Below are 20,043 nucleotides of genomic sequence, written 5' to 3'. Positions count from 1 at the left end.
TATTCGTGACGGAAATAGAAAAATACATGTTAACCATTTCTTCCTCACAAAACAAAGCAACAACAAAAACTATCAAATCAATGCACGCATGCAGTATTTTCATTTTAAGTGAGTTCAGTAGACACTCACTTTTTGAATTATATTTCTTAAAGTTTTTTTTTTTTTTTTTTTTTTTTTTTTTGTTGTGTTTCTCTCTATTGCACTTTGTGTTTCATTGTCTTAATCCTCCGTCTGTTTGTGATCAGCGGTTTAGACGAAGTGTGGAACTTCCCCAGCTCTCTTGTTGAAACCCTAACCCACCCAACCCTGCTGTCCACTGTCTCTGCTGTAACCGGCTGCAAGAGGAGCTCCCCCTGGCGGAGAAACACTGCATTACACCTCCGCCGTCCCAGCAGCACAGAACCGACTCTCACCTGCAAACAAAGTTCCCCTCGGCCCCTAAGCAACAATACCTGCAGTGAGTCACGCATTTACGGCACAGCAACCCCTATAATAGAAATATTAGATTCATTACAACGCACAGAGGAGGCTGACCTTCCGCACTGGCCAATGGGACGCCTGTGTTTCACACGGGGGGCGTGCACAAACTGTATAAACTGTCATAATTGGTACTGAGGAGCGCCTTCAGCACCTTGACAGTACACACAGCAGCCCTCCAGTCTGTCGCCGAGGTAAGTACACGAATGCATTACACATTACAACATAATAAAGTGTTACAATAAGTGATAGCTGAAAGTGAAACCCTACTATTGCTTAAACCTGCCAGGTACAGAAGCCACTTTTGAGAAGTTTAACTTACCTGCAAGGGAGTTAACAACCTGTACATTTGCTACACGATTATAATCGATCAAGACAGTATTCAGCATTTATACTGCTCCGTTTTTGCTTTTTATGTTGCTAAAAGTTATTGTCTAAAATGTGCACGTGTAACTGAGATTTTAGCAGGAAAACGCCAGATTTCCGCCTTTCAGCGCACAAAACGAAACTGCAGGTTTGTGTGCCGCACAGTGGCCCCTCAAGTGTCATTTAGTAGAAGAATCTGATTAAACTAATGTACAGTATATGTGTACCGATGGCGCTTTTTCTGATTAAAAAAAATGCATAAAGGAAATGTCAGATTAAGTAAAGTCAATAAAAATATAGATTTCAGATTGAGAAATAAGTTGTATTTGATGTTGTGTGTTGATATGAATGACCTACCTCCAATCCTGCTGGTAAGTCACACATATACGCAGAAATCATGCATAAACTGACTGCATGAGGATTTAAATAACTCTGTGGATAATGTACATTTTACCTACCGATCTTCCAATAACATGCTTGTAGAAATATTTTTATCATCTATTTTTATCTGGTGTGATTATCACGCTTTCACCAAAGTCTAGTCAAGTTTTCTACTATATTGATTTATGCATAGGGTTTATTTAGCAATCCCTCATGTAATAACACCATCAATCATGGCTCAGTAGTGGAGACACACACAGCACACACACACTGTCCCACTTCCCTTTTCTTTTTTCTTTGTGTGCAGATGCAGAAGTGGGTTGTGGTCTGCTGGGCTTTGCTCGCCTTGGTTTGTGCTGATGAGTGTCCTGATGGAGGGGAATGTGAACACGGGCACACCTGCTGCAGCACGCCGGCCAACGGCTATACCTGCTGCCCGTTGCATCAGGTAACGTACGCACTGCTGCATGGCACCGCGTTGATGTGCCTCACACGGTAATCAGCCTGAGTGGAGCCACTTCCAGCAAGCACATAATTCAAAGATGAATGAAGCCCACACACCAGATAACCAGTGTCTCTCTCTGTCTCTAGATATGGGGTTGTACACTGGTGCTATTCATCTTCAGTGGTGTTTTACTCCTTTATGGCACTGAGAATAGCTCAGCCTTTGTTAAGCGTGTGTGATAGGACATGCTTAAGTACTTTGGTAGTCAAACTATACCTACTACTGCTATCTCCACAGGCCGAGTGTTGTGGGGATCACATGCACTGCTGTCCTGAAGGCACGATCTGCAATTTGGACCAGTCCAGCTGTGTGAACGCAACGGCGTCAGTTCCCTGGGTTGACAGAATGCCCGCCAATCAGCCCGGACTTTCTAAAGTAAGAATAGCAACATGTTGAGTAAGCAGTGGCATAAGGTTGTCATTAAAACAGATGAAAAGTCAGAATTGGACTGATTTTGCTGAAGTGATTGCCTGTTGTAAGGTTGTCCCCCTCCCTGCAGTCTTTCAGGATGATCAAGCCATACATAGGCGATGATGATGACAATGTCTGTCCAGATAAGTCGCAGTGTCCGCCTGAGTTTTCCTGCCTGATGGCCCTCACAAGGTTTGGCTGCTGTCCCCTAGCCCAGGTAATCCAGCCTTGTCCCGTCATGTTTAAAGATGCTCTTTGTATCATTTTTACGCATTATATTGTGGCAAATAAATTCTAATGCCTTGGTGTACTTAATTGAAATAAACGAGACATTGATAGTGATAATACTATTCAAAAACTTTATTAACGAAGCACTTTTCTGAAAAACCATTGTGATACAAAGACAAAAAAGGAAACAAAACCATGACTGAGACAGCTCATCGTGTCATCGCGTCTCAGCCACAAAGAGGGTCTGATGCTTCATTGGTCAAAGATTTTCTCTTTCTCTGAAACCTTAAGCTCTATGTACTTTGGAGGAACATCATCCTCCTCTTGATTTGTGCTGTAAAGCAATACACCTTTGTGCTATAAAGCAGCCCATCAGATTTCTCCATGCTGCAGACCTGGAGACCACCGGATCCACAGTTTACGCCAGCAGTTTAAATTTGTTGGAAATGGTTTACGTTGAGTGTGGGTTTGCTCAAGAGTTAAGGCAAGGATGTGAGCCTGTTCTAAATAATTTACCTGCACAAGGGCCATTTACTGCTCCATCTAAACCTGCTGGTCTAAAACCATCGTTAGTATCCGAGCCTGAAGCTTGATTCTCTCCCAGTCTGACCAGGTGGCTCACAATTTAAACCACAGTGTAGAAGCTGGTACAGGCCACCAGCCTTCTTGGTGATAGTCTCATCTGTTTACAGTAAATTAACAAGCAATGTTTCAATGATTTATCAGTGCTCAGATTCTTTACATTCTTTACGTACTGCTGTGGACCCAGTTTCCACAGCAGTATGTTCCTGTTCACTCTATATAGTTATAGTGCATTCCTGTTTCTTGTAAATATGAATGTAGGGGCGCCCCGGTAGCTCACCTGGTGGAGTGTGTGCCTCTTGTCAGGGGCCGGGTCTTGGCGTGTCATTCTCCCTCTCTCCCCTGCCTTTCCTGTCTTTCTCTAGTGTCACTATCAAGTAGAGCAGAAATGCCATAAATAATCTTTAAAAAAAAAAAAAAAAAGAGTAAATTATAGGAAAAGGAAATAAAGTAAAATTACAGTGGATTTGTTAATGACTGAAATGTTTTCTTATCGCTCACAGGGAATCTCTTGCCCTGATGGGAAACACTGCTGTCCTGAGGGCCACCAGTGCAGCGAAGACAACCGCTCCTGCATCAAAAAAGGTTTGACTGATTTCCTCACCCTCAAACATGGATTCATTTTATCCCATGGTTCCTTTACTTTACTTACTGAGTACTTTTTGAAAACATCATGTCCTTGTTGCACAGAGCAAGTCAGTGCAGTGATGTGTGATGATGGAGAGTCAGAGTGTCCAGAGGGAACCACATGCTGCGAGACACCAGACGGCAGCTGGGGATGCTGCCCCATGCCAAAGGTATGACCTGTCCGGGTGGAAAGGCGGCTAATACAGACTTGCACATGGTGCTAGTTTTGAGAACCGCACGCTCATTCATTACTTTACATCAGATTACAGACTGAAGAAGTCAAATGAAGGATTTGCATGTTTGTTCCATTATCAGGTTGTGGTGTCTCTATGGTTGCTTATCCCGCATGAGGTGATGTGACATGTGTCTCTGTTGTCCGAACAGGCTGTGTGTTGTGAGGATAAGATCCACTGCTGCCCTGAAGGCAGCACCTGTGATGTCAAACACTCCAAGTGTATTTCCTTATCTACCAAAAAAGACATGCCGATGTGGGCCAAGCTCCCTGCAAGAAGAAGGGCAGACTGGGAGAACGGGCAAGGTCACTTTTTCTTCCCCGTAAAAAAGCCGCAATCTGCTTCCTTTTGCTTCTAAGTCATTGTCTATATGGGTGTGTGGTGTGTACCTGTATCTGTGTGTGTTCCAACTTTCAGAGGGTGCAGTGACAGCAGAGCCTATTTTTGATGAGACAGAAAAAGTCCCTGATTCAAGCACAGTGACAACACTTCCTCCTTTTGGGGAGGAGGAAGTGTCCGTGTCACCTACCACCAAAGCAACATGTGAGACATGATATTTGGTGATATTTTGGAAACATGTATGGATTTTTGTACTTTAGAAAGTTACCAGTGGTAGTACTTTCTTTGACAAAAACTTTTCCTATTATTTTTTTTCCCAGGCAATGATGTTCCCTGCAATGAAACAGCATCCTGCCCTGATGGAAGCACATGCTGTAAAGACAAAAAGGGGGAATGGGCTTGCTGTCCTCTACCACAGGTGCAATTTTGGCTTATGTTGTTTTGTTTTGAAAAAGATCCTCCTTCTAGTGTGACTCACCAGCCGTAGTCTGCGGGTGTAAGCCTGCCCTGCACTCCTCCCCTTCCACTATCTGCATGTCACTTCTGCAAAATTCCCGTCGCTACGTGAAACAATAACAACAGCCTCTGAGCTAGTATCTATTACAAATCCACTTTGCACAAGCTTCTGTGACACCGGTTTAATGACGTTCTGCAAGAGCTACATACAGCTATTAACAGGTCGAGTAAGTGCCAGAACAAGTTCTCCTGCATCACTGCATCCTGGGTTTAGCGCTGCCCATGACATTTGTGATTGAGAAATACAAACAGGCTGGCGTGTTTTCCCCCCGTAGCAGAATGATAGTAGGTTAAGACTACAAGACTACAGGTGATCTAAAGTTTAAAACTTCAAAGTAAAAGCCTTCACTAACGCAATAATTGCTTTCCTCCTTTCCGTATGCAGGGAAATGTTGCATACGTATTAAAACTGTGAGAGTGCAACACCTGCATAAAGTGATACTGTACAGCTTTTCTTTGCAGTGCTCAGTTCTGTTTCTGCATTTCCCAGAGATCACCTGTCAGTCAAACGGTGCGCCCAGTACTGTGACATCCCTATCCTTCCATTTTGTCTCTTTTGTTCTCTTTTATTTCTCTGTTCAGCCACGGTGGCCATCGCTGCTCATGCCAGGCTGTGTCAGAAACACCAGAATGAAAATGTGAAAAGTCATAATTGCACTTTTAGTTGGTCAAGTAAGTTTATACACGTCAGTGGATTTGACTGAGTGAATCATTAAACGTTTAAACAAGAAAATATTCAGTAATTTCACTACTTATTTGTTGATAGAGCCGTAAAACTGAAGGTATGATAAGTTACATACAGAAACTCTGCAGGTGAGTGACAGTTTGGGTTTGAAATGATAGTTCACTGTGTGCAGGTGTAATACATCCTCCATGTTTCATCCCTTAAATCCTTCCATGGGGGCTTCAACGGGAGTGCACTGCTCCAAAATGAGTCTGTCTTTCAGTCTGTTGTGCCTGTCTAGCAGAAAGACCCAAATAGAAAATCATGTTGTCTGTATCTACTTCCTTCATTTTGGAGTAGAACGCTCCCAGTAAAGCTCTCGTTCACCCAGAGAAGATTTTAATGGTCCAAACTTGCTGGGTGTGTTACACTTACATGAAGCAGCAAACGCCACTGCATGGGTACGAATCCAAACTATCACTTTAATTATTCATGGGACACAAAGGATTGTTGGATATCCTGCAAAGCGGACAATCATCAGTACAGTTCGGCTCTGTTCAGTTTATTTACGTCAGTCAAAATACAAGTACAGTCATATAAGACATAATGGAGATATGTTAAAATGGGACCCACTGATAAGCTCTGTGCAGCTATCATGCATTTAAAATATATGATTACTGACATGTTGTTTAGTTTGAAAAAGTGCATGTATTTTACAGTTTTACATTTACAACCTACAAAACACCTAAGACTACCCGAAACCCATAAAAAACACTGCTAAATGTTTCTAAGATATTTATTCCATCAGTCTAAACATCAATTACATAGATAAGATTCAATAAATAGAGATGGCAAGTGGAAATGACACTACAATTTAAATGGATTTCAGAGCAAGTTAAACAGTTTAGCCCCCAGCTGTTCAGGTGCTTAAAGCGTAAACATATTTAACATCAATAAGCTTGTGTTTATTCCAAACAACACCCACCACTTCCTGTCTACCATCAACAGCACAGATGCAGCTCATGTGAACACTCGCAGAAACGTGCTGCAGGTTGAGTGCATGGTTTATATGAAAAGGTCAACCATTGTGGCTTCAAGTCCATTGCCTCTTTTCTGTTCTCCAGACACTGAGAGCCTTTTTAGTTTTAGTTTCCCAAGCAGCAGCAGCAGCAGCAGCGTCCTTGATATTTCTAAAGTGAAAATCAGTGCTTGGTTTGCTTTGACCACAGCTTCCTGTTTTCCCTGCAGCCGGTCCAGTCAAGGAAACTGGGAAAATGTCTGAATTTTTTCAATGTGAAACTCCATCCTTACACTAAATGGGACAATAAACACTTACTCATGCTTGCACCAGGCTCGTGTCAGTGTTGATGACAGTGAGTATCCCTGTCATTTTCTCCAACAGGCTGTTTGCTGCGAGGATCACGTTCACTGCTGCCCCGCTCACACAACCTGTGATGTGACCGGCCAAAAGTGTAACAGCCCCTCGGGGTTTGCACCCATGTTGGAGAAGGTGGCTGCGTTTACCACGGCGGCACCCAGCACAGAGACGGCTACAACAGAGAAGCAAGTCACTGAGGACAAGGAGGTGGTGGAGGGAGAGAGGAAGCAGGACAAGGGGGAGAGGAAAGACGAGGTAGAGGAGGGCAAGGTTCCCTGTGACTCCCACACCAGCTGCCCTGACCACAGCACCTGCTGCTTCATGGTCTCAGTTAAAAAGTGGGGCTGCTGTCCGCTGCCAAAGGTGAGCCAAGGCGTTCACAACAAACATCTTCCATCAGAGACTTAATTTAACTTGCATCCCGATATCTAAACACGCAATAACCAAGATTTTTTTACTGCCTCAGGGCACAGAATGACCACAACATCTCTGCCAGTGGGTTAATAGAGTTGTTTATTGCTACCAATAGCACAGCATTTTCATTGCTAAGCACTCAAATGTCTGGTTTTAAAACGCATTTCCTGCTTTGGAACAAAAACTCCCCACCCACTGGAGTTTCAAGACGTTCTCAGCCCCCCACCTACTCACATTTTCCACCGTGCAGCAGTGAAGGATGCCGCTAATTGACTGACAGAAATCACACACACATTTCATTCTCAAATAAACCAAATAGCAAAGCAGTGCAATGAGGTTTTTGTCGCATGGTGATAGATTACCTCTTCACCTCATTTTTCTTGTGGATCTGCATCTTAATTAGCTAGCCCCTTCATCTGTATCATGAAAATTGAGGTTAATTGTAGACTTGCCATGACTGTTGCTGCTGGCTTCTGATAGAAGTTAACAATGAAAATAGACAAAGGTCCAAACACTGTAGCTGCCTTCAATGCACTTTATTCAGACGTGTGCAAAGTCAGACCACTTGGACTTTATGGATGTGTGTGTGTGTGTGTGTGTCTGCTGCACGTCATACATTACTTGAAAGAGTTTTAACTGTAGAATATCACCGTACCACTCATCCGCTTTCTCAACACTGAGTTCAGTCGGGCCAGAGCTGATAAAAGAAGAAATGAAAAAGGATCGCTGATACTGGTTTTGCATAGCACTTCTTCTCTCACTTCTCCCCCAGGCGGTTTGCTGCTCTGATGGAAACCACTGCTGTCCCACAAACTACACATGCGACGTGAACTCAACCACATGCGTCAAAGGAGAAGTGGTGATCCCGTGGTACACTAAGCTCCCAGCCGTGACGAGCGATGAAGATTATGGCAACTCAGTGGAGTGCGATGCCCGGAACAAATGCCCTGAGGGCTCCACGTGTTGCCAGCTCGCTGGGGGCCAGTGGGGCTGCTGCCCTCTGGAGAAGGTGTGTACAGATTACTTTAATGCCACTATTTTGACATGAAAATATAAAATGGTGATCATGAGGCAATTGTGAGATTGTGTGATGTGTGTGTGTGAGACGTTGCTGCTTGAAGCTTGTGGACTTTTGACCTGTTGGTGGCACTTTGATGCACCAATCAGTTTTGCTTTGTAGATGCTGGATATCAAAGTAAAAGTGCATCATTCTCCAGAGGTTCATCAAATTTGATCCTTGGCTTCTTTGTGGCAAATCCAGTTTTATTTTGAAAATACCAGTGTCTCAATCCTCTACTCCACCAAATTTCATACAGGAAAGAGCAGCGGAGGCGCAGAAATTGTCACATAGTGTATAAGAGAAGTCACACAGGACAGACAAACTGAGACCAATCCGTAGTTCCTTCCCCTATCTATAAATGGTCTTAGTCAGGGTTTGTTTATGTAAAGCAGGTGACGTGATCTATGCCCTGCCTCTCCTCTGACCCTCTGCTGGACCTTTTTGTCTCTTTGTAGGCCGTGTGCTGCCCGGACAAGGAGCACTGCTGCCCACAGGGCTACAGCTGTAACATGGCATCGGGATCCTGCCAGAAAGTCATCATGCTCCAGCTGCAGACGGTGCCGCTGACTCCGGTGTACGTGCCGAAGCCTCAGCCCCAGCTGCAGGATAACAACGTCAAATGCGACGATCAGTTCAGCTGCAAAGATGGGGAGACCTGCTGCAGGATGTCCGCCACTACATGGGGCTGTTGTCCCTCTCCTAATGTACGATATACAGTAACACCAATGCCCTCCCTGCTGCTGAAGTCTACAGTTACAGTGTAACAGCACAGTGATGAGAGCATCTTTCTTTTCTTTAAAAAGGATGCTGAAAGGCAGTTTCATTTGACAAGAGAAAAAATAATACATCTGTGAGGGTTTTATCTGGAATTTTTTTTAATTAATTTCAGCTAGTACACCATGCTGTTCCAACGTTTAGGGGCCAAAGAGGCAAAAGCTCGGTCTCCCTTTGACTTAGTTCCACCTGTACAGTCTAACACAGTTCAATACAGCAGCTCTGCCATAAATTCTACATTTTAACAAAGTTTATAATGTTCTTTTTTTTGTCGACATTGTGGAGAATGTGAAAATTTAACTCTATGTTTATCTCTGAGGTTGTAGTTTGCAGAGGTCTTGTACTGGACTACATTATATTGAGAGGTGTTTCTATTTTTTTTGTCCTCCCTATTCATATACAAGAGGGGGGACAGAATAGTGGAAACACCTCTCAATAAAATGCAGTCCAGTCCAACAGCAGCACTAACTATGAGTTCAGTGCCAAACATAGAAGTGAATGAACACCTCTGTTACTGTGACAAAAAGAAAACCTGAGCATTATAGGCATCATAAAAGGAAACTTTATGGCAGAACAGTTTTATTGGATTGTGTTAGATTGTACAGGTGGAGCTAATAAAGTGGCCGCTGAGTGTGCATTGGAGCTCTGCCATGCAATATCTCCAAAAACACAATTTGAAAATGAATTTTTTTCTGAACTGTAAGCCAGTGTAAGGAAGATAATGCAGGGGTGGGATTAGCAGAGGAGACTAAGCAGGAAGAAAGTGTTTCAGCAGAGGTCATGCACAGTGCAGACTGTATCTCCCTCAGTTTAAATTTGCAGTGTAACACTCGGTCTTTCCTCTGTCTGTGCCTGCTCTCCTCCCGACAGGCGGTGTGCTGCAGCGACATGGTGCACTGCTGTCCCGCTGGCCACACCTGTGACCAGGGAGGCACCTGCAACCACGGCAGGGGATTCTTCTGGGACAACTGGAACATGTTCCTCGCCGACAAAAAGAGAGCGCTGGTTGTGTGAAAACACCACCTTCATACTTCATTTCCCGCATGCAATGCACTAATAGAAGATACACTGAGTTTATGATGATCGTGTGATGCTTTGTTCTCAGGGGACAGCGGTAGACGCATTGGTGAGCTTTGAAGTGTTTCAGGGGGGCTGCAGTGCTGGGATTTCTCTGCTGCTATGTGCTTTTCAATCTTTTAAATATTTGACCATGAGGTTTCTTAAAAAATAATAATACCACACAAGAATAAAATACCATTCAAAGATTATTAATATGTAGATTACTTAATTTTGATAGTGTGATAGAAAATTATAATTTCAAACTCAGGATTTTCTATTTGTTACCTTAAGGTAGGCACAAAGAGTTAAACTGAACTTGAAACTTTCGAGGGGGCAAGATGATTTTAGCAGCTTCACAAAATCCTCTCGTCAAGTTCTGCATGTTTGAATAAAAAAAAAAAAGTAAAGGAAGACCGCTTGAGCTGCCTTATGATGCAAATAAAGTGCACTTTACTATTGCTAGTCAGTCACAGTCTGGGCATTATTTAGTGTGTACCTTTCATAACCTTGAATGTGATGAATTAAAACTGTTAAGTGGCGCCACCTTGTGTTAAATGAGGGGTTAGACTTGCTGTAATGAGCAGGAATAGTTCAGTCAGGAAACTTTCCATCTGATTGTCAACCAGTTTTGTTTCACAGCCTTTTAAGTGACACGTCTGACCTGGACAGGTCGCTTGTCTGGCTGCTCTGCCGCTGCTTCTCATGCATCACTAAATCTCTCCTCATCTGTTTTTATTTTGTGGGGGGGATTGCTTCTATCCATACGAAATGTGTAAATGCAGCAGCAATTTATGAAACTAAAGCAGCAGCTAAATAAAGCAGATTGATAGTCGGCTAAAGTCAAATCCATTTTCATGTCTCATCATTTAATAAATACATCCGCCACATGTGAGTTGTCCTGACTGCTGTTCTGTGATGTGAACATGCTCTTTTTGGCTCACTTTTGATTTTTTTCACACGTTGACCAGCACTGCTTCACCTCGTCTTCACCTCACCTCCTGACGTAACCTCTGATGTATAACCTTTGTTTGATTTTCAGTTATTTTCTGTGTGAAATCATGCGCCAAACTCAGAACTGCTTTCAATGTACACATTTTTTTATTAATTAAAATGTTCTGTTGTCAGTTGTGTTTATTTTAGTGAATCAACACAGAATGCTAGACAAACACTGAAATAAACAGCATGGAAAGTAGCCACATTTCCTGGTTTCTTCATGAACAGGTCAGATAAGTTTCTACGTTTTCCATAAAGACTTGACTTTAAACAAATATATATATACATTACAACTGGTCAAATCACTGTTGTTCAGGGTTTCTACAAAAGTGTCCATTTATCAAAAGACAGAGTGAAATGCAGACACAGACTGTGACCCCAGCATGTAAATTTTCTGTTTCTGTGGCTTACTACTGGCAGTTACAACTAAGCCTGTTTTCTCACAATTCAAGCAACATTTTCATCTTATCTTTTTTTTTTTTTTTTTTTTTTTTCCGAGTATTTTGGGACAGAAGTCACTTTTTACAGCCAGGCATTTTGTCTGGCAAGAGAGAGTTCATGAGAAACACCTGTGTTATGTTATATAACCTGTACAAGTGAAACTAAAACTAAGCGACACACAGAGTCAGAGGTGGCAGAATGCGGGCTTCCTCATGTTTCTAGCAACCGTAAGAACCAGGAGGTATTATAAGGAACCCCCACCACACACACACACACACACACACACACACACACACACACAAAGCTAACTTTTTTTCTCTTTTTTTTCCTTTACTTGAATAAATTCAAGTACATGAAGTATAGATGTTACACACATTTTCATTAAAAACTAACAAAAGAGTGATCAGAGAAGAGATTTTTTATCTTTATTGGAAACATTCAAATGTACAAATATTTCACGCACATGCTCAAGAAAATGTTGTGCAAAGAAGCAGGAGTACAAATTAAAATACATTTTTAAAAAATCGTATATAAAACAGTGTTGGGAAAATAGATTCCATTCATATAAAATCAATAAAAGTTATTCCTCTGGAAAGACTTCATGGTACTGTTTTTTTTTTTTGTTTTTTGTTTTTTTTTAGTGTATATAAGTTTGATAGTCATTATAATATCTTTAAATTAACAGAGATGGGATAATCTCTAACCAGCAGCTTTAATGATTACGTCACACTGTTTGGGTCTCCTGCGCGTGAGGCTTTTTGCGTTGACGTTGCATTGTTTGGGTCCGTCAGGCCTCCCCCGTTTGAGCGGCTGTCAAGCTCACGACGCCAAAACTATGATTTCCTAATGGGCATTCAAAATAAAATCCTTATTAATGAACATGCTTCCTGACAAATACAGGAGCAAAAAGCGGTTGTTTTATTTTTAAGATAAATTATGAACACTTCCGGTAATACTCCAGCTACCTGTTGTTAACTTGACGCAGCTCCGCTTTTTGACGTATGAATCATTCTTCCCAAGATGGCGATACACCTGTTTCATCGGCCGTAATCCTCGTTATTTTCTGCGCAGAAAAACATCAGTAAGTAAGTGGATTCGTGTGGTATTAAACTGTCCGGGTTAATCAAGAACTGGCGTAAACTCTGTCGTTTTAAAAATGTCGACCGAGGAGCTGTCCACCTCGGATAGCGAGGGTGTCTTCGCCGGCGCAGGGGAGCGATGGGCACCCGTGGGGGCTGTCGCCAGTCCGGAGGATGAGGGCGGCAGCGGCGGCGCTGCCCAGCCGAGGCAGAGGAGCTCGTCGTCGGCCACCGAGGAGGAGATGGCCGCCAGGCTGAGGAAGCTGGAGGAGGAGCAGGACCAGCTCAACTCATCCCTGCTCGCGCTCACGTCCCACTTCGCACAGGTGCAGTTTCGACTGAAGCAGATCGTGCACGCGCAGAGCGAGGAGAAGGAGAGGATGCTGATGGAGCTCGAGGAGTTCGCCTTCAAGGGCTGCCCGCACGTGGTGGGCTGCAGGGCGCAGGACGTCCAGCTGGAGAACTCGGTGAGTCTCCAGGGTGCCAGACATCTGATCACAACACACAGGCACTGGTGTGATCCGTCACAGCCAAACACATCTTCATGTCTCTGCATCGGTTCACACATCACGGTCAGATCACAGGTGAAGAAGGCATCATCACTAAAACATTTCCCTGTTCGGATGTAAGCTGCCACATCACAGCTTCACCTCTGCCAGCCAGCCTGACATCTGAGGATGGAGGCACACACGAGGAGCATGTCTCACTACACAGCAGCAGTGTTCCTCTTTGTTGTTGTTGTTGTTGTGCCAGCTAAACAGACCATAGTATATTGAATCTTAGTCTTCTTCAGGGTCTCACTTAGAGTCAAAACACTTTGGTCTGTTTAATCAGCTTGCTCAAATAATACATTATATTGCTTCATTCAAGGATGGATTGCCCTAGTTTCTTTCCATGGTTGTCTGCATTACCTACATATAATATCAAGCAAGACTTCCAGGATTCTGTTTCTATGTCATTCTGCTATGTTGCAAAAGGCCGCAGGCTGCAACTCACCATGGGCCACAGCGCTTCAAAGCCTAGAAGACGTTATCCCCATCTCTGACTGTAACAGTACTTAAAGTTTTATTCATTTCAGCTTATGCACACATAATGAATTCACTTGCGCGCTCATTGGCTGTTGACTATTTGACTGTTGGTGAGTTCCTTAAGACTCTCGGGAAACTCTAAAATATGATGTAAATAATTTCAAAGACTGAAAACCCTAAGGAAAGTCCTGTAGTGTGTCCATAACTTTATGAATTGAGATCAAATGAGCCACATAAACAGGCAGCAGTGAAGATCCCCACAGAGATATTAACACTCATACACGCAAAACACAAACGATCCCCAGCTGAATGTGTGTGTATATGGCTACTTCTGTATGCACTCACATGCACAGGGGAGTGGCAGTCATCAAGGTGGATGACTGGATCATATTCTGAAACTTAAAATTCAAGTTTTGTTTCTCACACGCATCTCCTCCAAGTTTGTAATTCTGCTTTGTGGAATAATACCCACCCAGATCTGATGCACGGTAAAGCAACGATTAGTCAAATTAGCTGCCGACTTTTGAATTTATCACCCACTATTTTGATAATCAACTAATCATTTTGAGTCATTTTTAAGACGAAAATATCCTAATTCTTTGATTCCAGCTTCTCAAATTTGAATATTTTCTTTCTTTAGTCCTCTATGACAGTAAACTAAATATCTCTGCTTTGTGGACTGTTGGCTGGGACAAAACAAGACATTTGAGTGCGTCACTGTTGGGCTGTGGGAATCGTAATCACCTTTTTTCTCCACTGTGACATTTTATGGACTGAACAACTAATTGATTAATTGAGAAAATAATGAACAGATTAATCCATAATGAAAATAACCATTGGTTGAGGCTCTACAGTAAACACATGTATGCATATAGACAGTAAGTAAGGACTGGGCAGTATATGAATTTTATATGGATACTAGATATTATGTGGGATTCTGGATATGGATGGACTGTTTTTTTCCTGGTTTTAAAGGCTGCATTACAGCAAAAGAATACAACTTTGTACTAGCGGCTGTGTTAGTTGTCTCTACCTGATGTTTCATTTTGTCCATTTGTTCACAGTGCAGCTTTGCTCTTGTTACGCCCACTCACAGGAAATTAAATTAACAAGCTGGGTGGCCGTAAGGGTTTTCATTAAACCTCCCTCCCATGTTTGTTGCGTCACACACGAGGCCTGTGCTCGCCTCTGTATTGTTCCCTGAGATCTCTTATCTGTGGAGAAAAACGGTGCTAAATGACACAAACGGGTGACTCACGGCACAGGCTCGGTGAACATGCCTCCAGCAGATCACTATCTATTTAATAAGAGAGTGTGTGTGTGTGCACTGCGACACAAAAGCAAACCACTCGGCCCCTGCCACTGTTTACTCTCTGTCTCTTTCTGTTTAGCCTAAACTGAGGTTAGGCCCACGCCTGGTTACATAATCAGTGATTGCAAGTGACATGTTTACGACAATTACACTTAAGCTCTTTTTATCTTATTTCTTTCTTGCCGCACGCTTTACTTGTAGGGAGACCTGGTGAGTATGATTCCCATTGTCTGCGTAGATTTTTTGCTGTACAAATTGTGTAAATGTCATGACATGTGATACCTCAGATAAGTCTGATTTCAGGTGCAGATAGCTGTGCGATTAACTGCTGTACACACCTAATACCAACCCTCCAGGCAGTTTTTCTAATCACACTTTTTCAGCTCAGGAAGCTTTTGGGCACCTGCATGACCAAAACACATGTTTAAAACACATCACCAGTACATCTCAATGGATTTAACAAAAAAACAACCAAATTTGTAGACAAGCCATAAATGATAATTATACCAAAAGGATAATTATACCTAGGAAAGACATACAGGAACGTAAAGCTTAGTTGATCTGTACACACTTTGCCACAATGGTAGACATGCCAGATGACTCATCTACTAGATATTTTATTTTATGTTGTATCACTGTATTTTGAACTCATTTATTTAAGGTGCTCTGCTCACACAGCTCTATATATGTTATAGGCCAGGGTCCAGGGCATCAGCTGCCTCGGTAGCACTCTTACGTAGGCTGTGGTTGTGCAGTCTGTAGACTTAATATCACTGTGACTGTTTCCTCCTTCAGAGCGAGAGGGAGAAGAGGGAGCGCCTGGAGGCTCAGAGGGAGAAGCAGAAGGATCTTATTTTCCAGCTAAAGACCCAGCTGGATGACCTGGAGCGCTTTGCCTACCAGGAAGGCAGCTATGACTCCCTGCCTCAGTCTGTGGTGATGGAGAGGCAGAAGGTAGGGATGTGCTGATCCAATATCCAGCTTTGTGATCGAGTCTGATCCCTAGCAATATTTCACCTATTAGCTACAGCTTGGTATTCTGATCAACCTACAAAATAAAGTATTTGCCATAAACTAGAGTTGTCCATCACTTAAAGAAGTTCAGCATAATCAGGCACTGAAGAATCACCATTCAAAGGAGTTGAGTTCCCGTGGAAAGTAGCTCAAGGTGCAAACAGAAGATGTGCTGATAAACTGTGAAACTGTCACCAGATTTCTGTATGTTTAGGTTAATGTCATAGCGTGCACAGAATGTGAAATGTTGTTTGCGTGTTTCAGGTGTAACCAGTCACACTTCTTGTTGACAACTCGAAAATGCATGATACTTCCATAGCCTACAGTAATGTCAACTTCACCCTGTCTCTCATTTTTTTCAGGTCATCATCGATGAGCTGATTAAGAAGCTGGATGTGAACTTGAACGAGGACATCGGTAACTTGACCCCTGAGGAGCTGAGACAGAGAGTAGACGCTGCCATCGCTCAGATAGTCAACCCAGCCAGAGTGAAGGAGCAGCTGGTGGACCAGCTCAAAACCCAGATCAGGGACCTGGAGATGTTCATCAACTTCATCCAGGGTACATAGGCTCACCTGTTCGTTGTGAAAGCAGATAAGAATTTCCTATTTCATTGCAAAGCTGATTTGCTAACATTTGATGCTCGTTATCTAATGATATACTTCCAACAGATGAGGTGGGGAACCCTCTTCTGTCTGATGGACACACTCAGCAGCCACAAGCAGCAGGGACCAACACCAGAGCTCCAGGAGTGAAGAAGAAAGGTCAGACAGCTTATTTCAAGTCCTCACTGTAGTTACCATGCTATGTTCATTATAATTAGCTGTTCAACGTAAGAAAATATCTATATTCTCATGGTTCTTTTCACCTCAGTGGACCCGGAGCAGGCACAGAGGATGCGAGAGACCGGCTTGCAGCTGATCCAGAAGGCCCTGGCCGTGCTGCAGATCTTTGCTGTGAGCCAGTTTGGCTGCACGGCGGGCCATGTTCCCCAGAGCATGTGGCCCCAGGGGGAGGCAGGCCAGGACTACGGCCCCCTGCTGCAGCATCTGGAGTCGGCTGTTGAAAAGGTGCGAGTGCTGGCATCGTGTAGACAGTCCTCCATCGAGCACGTTGTCAACTACACCAGTAACCCGGCCCTGGGGCCTCGAGATGAGCTGACCACGTCTGTTAGGAAGGAGCTGGCCATGGCCCTGAGAGACTTGCTGGCCCATGGCCTCTACTCCCCCTCTCAGGCCATGAGCCTGGTGCTGGCACCCATCTCCTGCCTGCTGCCTTACAAACCGAGCCCACAGACCATGCACCCCTGGGAGCTCTTTGTCGAGTACTATAACTCCAAAAACGGGAAGGCCTTTGTGGAGTCTCCGGCCCGCCAGCTCTCGCAGTCCTTCAGCCTGCCTGTAGGGGGCGGTCCGGTGACCGTCACTCCTAAACAGTCTCTGCTCTGGGCCATTCACACAGTGCTGAAGGAGCACGGACGCTACAAGCGAGGAGCGGACTCAGAGTTCAAGGCGCTGGTGTGCATGGCGCTGAACGAGCAGCGACTGGTGTCATGGCTCAACCTGTTGTGCAAGTCAGGGACACTAATACACCCGCACTACCAGCCCTGGAGCTACATGGCCCAGACGGGCTTCGAAGGAGCTCTGCGCATCCTGGGCCGCATCAGCCACCTCAAATTCAAGCTCCCAGTGGACCTGGCTGTCCGGCAGCTGAAGAACATCAAAGACGCTTTCTGAGAGGTGACCAAAGAGGCAACACATCATGCATCCATCAAAAAGACACAGCAGAGAAACAGCCTCAGAACTGAAGCCATTTATTGGCTAGCCTATACTGCTCATACCCGGCATTCAGGACTGGAATCGTGAGTTTTTCCTTCAAGTATTGCACCTTCGGCCATACCACCCTCGCTGAACCTCTTAAAAAAAAAAAAAAAAAAAGCTTAAACAGGCACTAATTTTAAAATGGAGTGCAAGTATGTCATCTGCACATGGAAGGATGCATGGATGCCTCCAGTGTATGTTGTGTGTCAGCTTCATATATCACTAACTGTGGTCTGCGTATTCAGCATAACCCACCAGTTTTGAGATGCCAAAAGGTGTAGATGACATAGCTACTTGTACTGTAAACATGCCTTAGAATGGAGATTGAGTGTATCTCATCTTCAGTAAAGCCTTTCTGACCTTTGTGACCTGTGCGTATCACACCATGCCCCCATGTACGTGATGTTTCTCCTGGCCTATGCAACAAATGTGGGAGAGGGTTGATTTTTTTTTTTTTACAGTAGTAAATACTGTAATGATCACTGATGGTCGCGGTTAGACATTCCAAATACTGTCCAGAGGGTTAGGACTGACAACACTAAAGAACAGAGGCAGTTCTTTGTACTTTCTGGCTGCTGTACAGTAAGCAAGGGCTTACTTGAATGATATTTTCTGGTGCTTGTATCGGTCTGTAGTTGAGGTGAGAGGTCCCGTGTCTTCTGTTATGGGATGAATTACATTTTGTGGCTTTTGTAGCAGAATTGGTCGATCATGAAGCTCAACAGTGCACTCAGGTCAAATGGAGATGGAGACGTCTTTACAGTTTCCATTGTGGTACATTGTGGAAAATGTATAGAGGAATGCTGTAGTTGAACATCGCCTAAGTGAATAACAGATATGCAGCAATCGATCTTGGCAAGTGATGCTTCTCTCTTGACTCCATTTCCAATCTCTAAAGCTATGATCAGCTCTTGCACATCATGTGTCAGGTATGGATAGCATTTAGACCCTGTATTAACTGCTGCTTTTTTCCTACTCCAAATGTAGTTGAATTATAACGAATGGTAAGAATCGATTCCATTATGTCACTGCTTTGAATTTATTTATCCAATATTTAAAATGATTGTAGGATGTGAAATGTTTATTTTCTTTTCCCCTCGTTGTCTCAAGTGAAATGTTTTTATCTCCCTGTGACAGATGAGTCACGAGTAGTGTTTCCTGAAATGCTGAATGTATAAACCAGAGATGCTGTCAAAATGAGATTTGATGAACCTACGCTACATGAGGTTTTATTATGTCGATTATTTCCCATGTGTTATGGAGCGTGGATTACAGTGTTACCTGTGAATGGGACCTGCCACTCATTGCTGGGCCCACATGTGTCAAACTTCTGAGAAAAGGTGTGTTAAGAGGTAAAAATGTATCCCAGTATCTATCATCTGAAATAATAATAATAATAATAATAAAAAAACTCAGCACAGTTTGAAAAGCATGTTCGCCCAGGGATGCATTTTATCTCCTTTATGCTTTGTTACTGTATTACCTGGAAAACACTGTCCTGTTTTTGCTTATGTGTGTAGTAAATATAATAATTCACACTTTATTTTCCTATTTTCTTTGTGTTTAGTTCAACTGTTAAGATGTGAAATATGGACCGACACATTTATTGGACCGCATGGTTTTGTTCAGTCTTAATGCTAAAGATTATCGTTCTAACTATTTGATCATTTCAGAGCTCGATCTGAATGTAGCTGGTGTACTGTAGTTATTTAATCTGGGAACAATACAGCTAGGCTCATTTAAACTGCATTAATTATGTTGTTTTTCATTTTTGCCAAAAAATAAATAAATAAATATATTGAGAATTTATGGTAATATTTTGGATTTTTTCTTTTTTTTTTTCAGAATTTTAAATCAAGTATACAAAGTGTGGCATTACTGACGTGCAAACGGTTTATGTGTAATGGCTACCTTGTAACTGTGCGTGAATTAAAGGGGAAATTAACGCTGTGCGACCTTTGCCTTCAGCCTTCCATCATTTCTTTTTTTTTTTTTTAATAATATATTCACTACAAAAACACAAAAACCCTTAATATGTCCTTGCTTTTTACCTGAAGACACACCACACTCCTTAGTAAGTTCTTAGTGTCAAGATTTATCCCTTTAATTTCCCATAATCAAAAACAACTGACTTAGTAAAATTAAGGCAGCCTGTATTTTATGGGCGTCTCGATCTCTATTTGAATTAGAGGGCAATCATGACTTTTGTGATATGCCTTAATACAGCATTCAAGGTATTAATTTCCATTTAATCAAATTTATTTTTAAGCGGCATTTCAGGGATAATTCGGGAATAATGTAAAATGTAAAGCCAAGAAGAAATGATTAACTCTTAATTAACT

The 20,043-nt window shown here is 42.9% G+C and overlaps 2 protein-coding genes across 3 annotated transcripts; both read left to right on the top strand.

Annotated features, from left to right (window-relative positions):
* The first annotated feature begins 594 nt into the window (after nucleotides 1–594).
* grna (granulin a) lies at nucleotides 595–10,901 on the top strand. The gene is made up of 13 exons (XM_030057656.1): nucleotides 595–671; nucleotides 1,532–1,672; nucleotides 1,967–2,104; nucleotides 2,229–2,357; nucleotides 3,454–3,535; nucleotides 3,641–3,747; nucleotides 3,962–4,115; nucleotides 4,228–4,353; nucleotides 4,470–4,567; nucleotides 6,732–7,070; nucleotides 7,894–8,130; nucleotides 8,637–8,885; nucleotides 9,826–10,901. Exons 2-13 carry the CDS (start codon nucleotides 1,532–1,534, stop codon nucleotides 9,967–9,969), a joined length of 1,944 nt encoding a protein of 647 aa, XP_029913516.1. The 5' UTR covers nucleotides 595–671; the 3' UTR covers nucleotides 9,970–10,901.
* Nucleotides 10,902–12,475: 1,574 nt separating this feature from the next.
* rundc1 (RUN domain containing 1) lies at nucleotides 12,476–19,653 on the top strand. Of its 2 annotated transcripts, XM_030057657.1 has the most exons (6): nucleotides 12,476–12,994; nucleotides 15,069–15,077; nucleotides 15,663–15,821; nucleotides 16,244–16,442; nucleotides 16,553–16,645; nucleotides 16,755–19,653. In XM_030057657.1, exons 1-6 carry the CDS (start codon nucleotides 12,605–12,607, stop codon nucleotides 17,615–17,617), a joined length of 1,713 nt encoding a protein of 570 aa, XP_029913517.1. In that variant the 5' UTR covers nucleotides 12,476–12,604; the 3' UTR covers nucleotides 17,618–19,653. The 2 variants fall into 2 exon arrangements, with proteins under 2 accessions (XP_029913517.1, XP_029913518.1); XM_030057658.1 differs by lacking the exon at nucleotides 15,069–15,077.
* The last annotated feature ends 390 nt before the right edge of the window (nucleotides 19,654–20,043 follow it).

The sequence above is a fragment of the Myripristis murdjan genome, chromosome 8 (assembly GCF_902150065.1).
Source record: "Myripristis murdjan chromosome 8, fMyrMur1.1, whole genome shotgun sequence".
Taxonomy (NCBI): domain Eukaryota; kingdom Metazoa; phylum Chordata; class Actinopteri; order Holocentriformes; family Holocentridae; genus Myripristis; species Myripristis murdjan.
This window is presented reverse-complemented; position numbering and strand designations above follow the sequence as displayed.

What these genes read in the sequence shown, in the direction of transcription:
- grna (XM_030057656.1), top strand. Translation starts at nt 1,532, where the DNA reads ATGCAGAAGTGGGTTGTGGTCTGCTGGGCTTTGCTCGCCTTGGTTTGT. An exon ending in GCTGCTGTCCCCTAGCCCAG is followed by an intron (nt 2,358 to 3,453) that starts GTAATCCAGCCT and finishes TATCGCTCACAG; the next exon opens with GGAATCTCTTGCCCTGATGG. An exon ending in GCTGCTGTCCGCTGCCAAAG is followed by an intron (nt 7,071 to 7,893) that starts GTGAGCCAAGGC and finishes CTTCTCCCCCAG; the next exon opens with GCGGTTTGCTGCTCTGATGG.
- rundc1 (XM_030057657.1), top strand. Translation starts at nt 12,605, where the DNA reads ATGTCGACCGAGGAGCTGTCCACCTCGGATAGCGAGGGTGTCTTCGCC. An exon ending in TGGTGATGGAGAGGCAGAAG is followed by an intron (nt 15,822 to 16,243) that starts GTAGGGATGTGC and finishes CATTTTTTTCAG; the next exon opens with GTCATCATCGATGAGCTGAT. An exon ending in TCCAGGAGTGAAGAAGAAAG is followed by an intron (nt 16,646 to 16,754) that starts GTCAGACAGCTT and finishes TTTTCACCTCAG; the next exon opens with TGGACCCGGAGCAGGCACAG.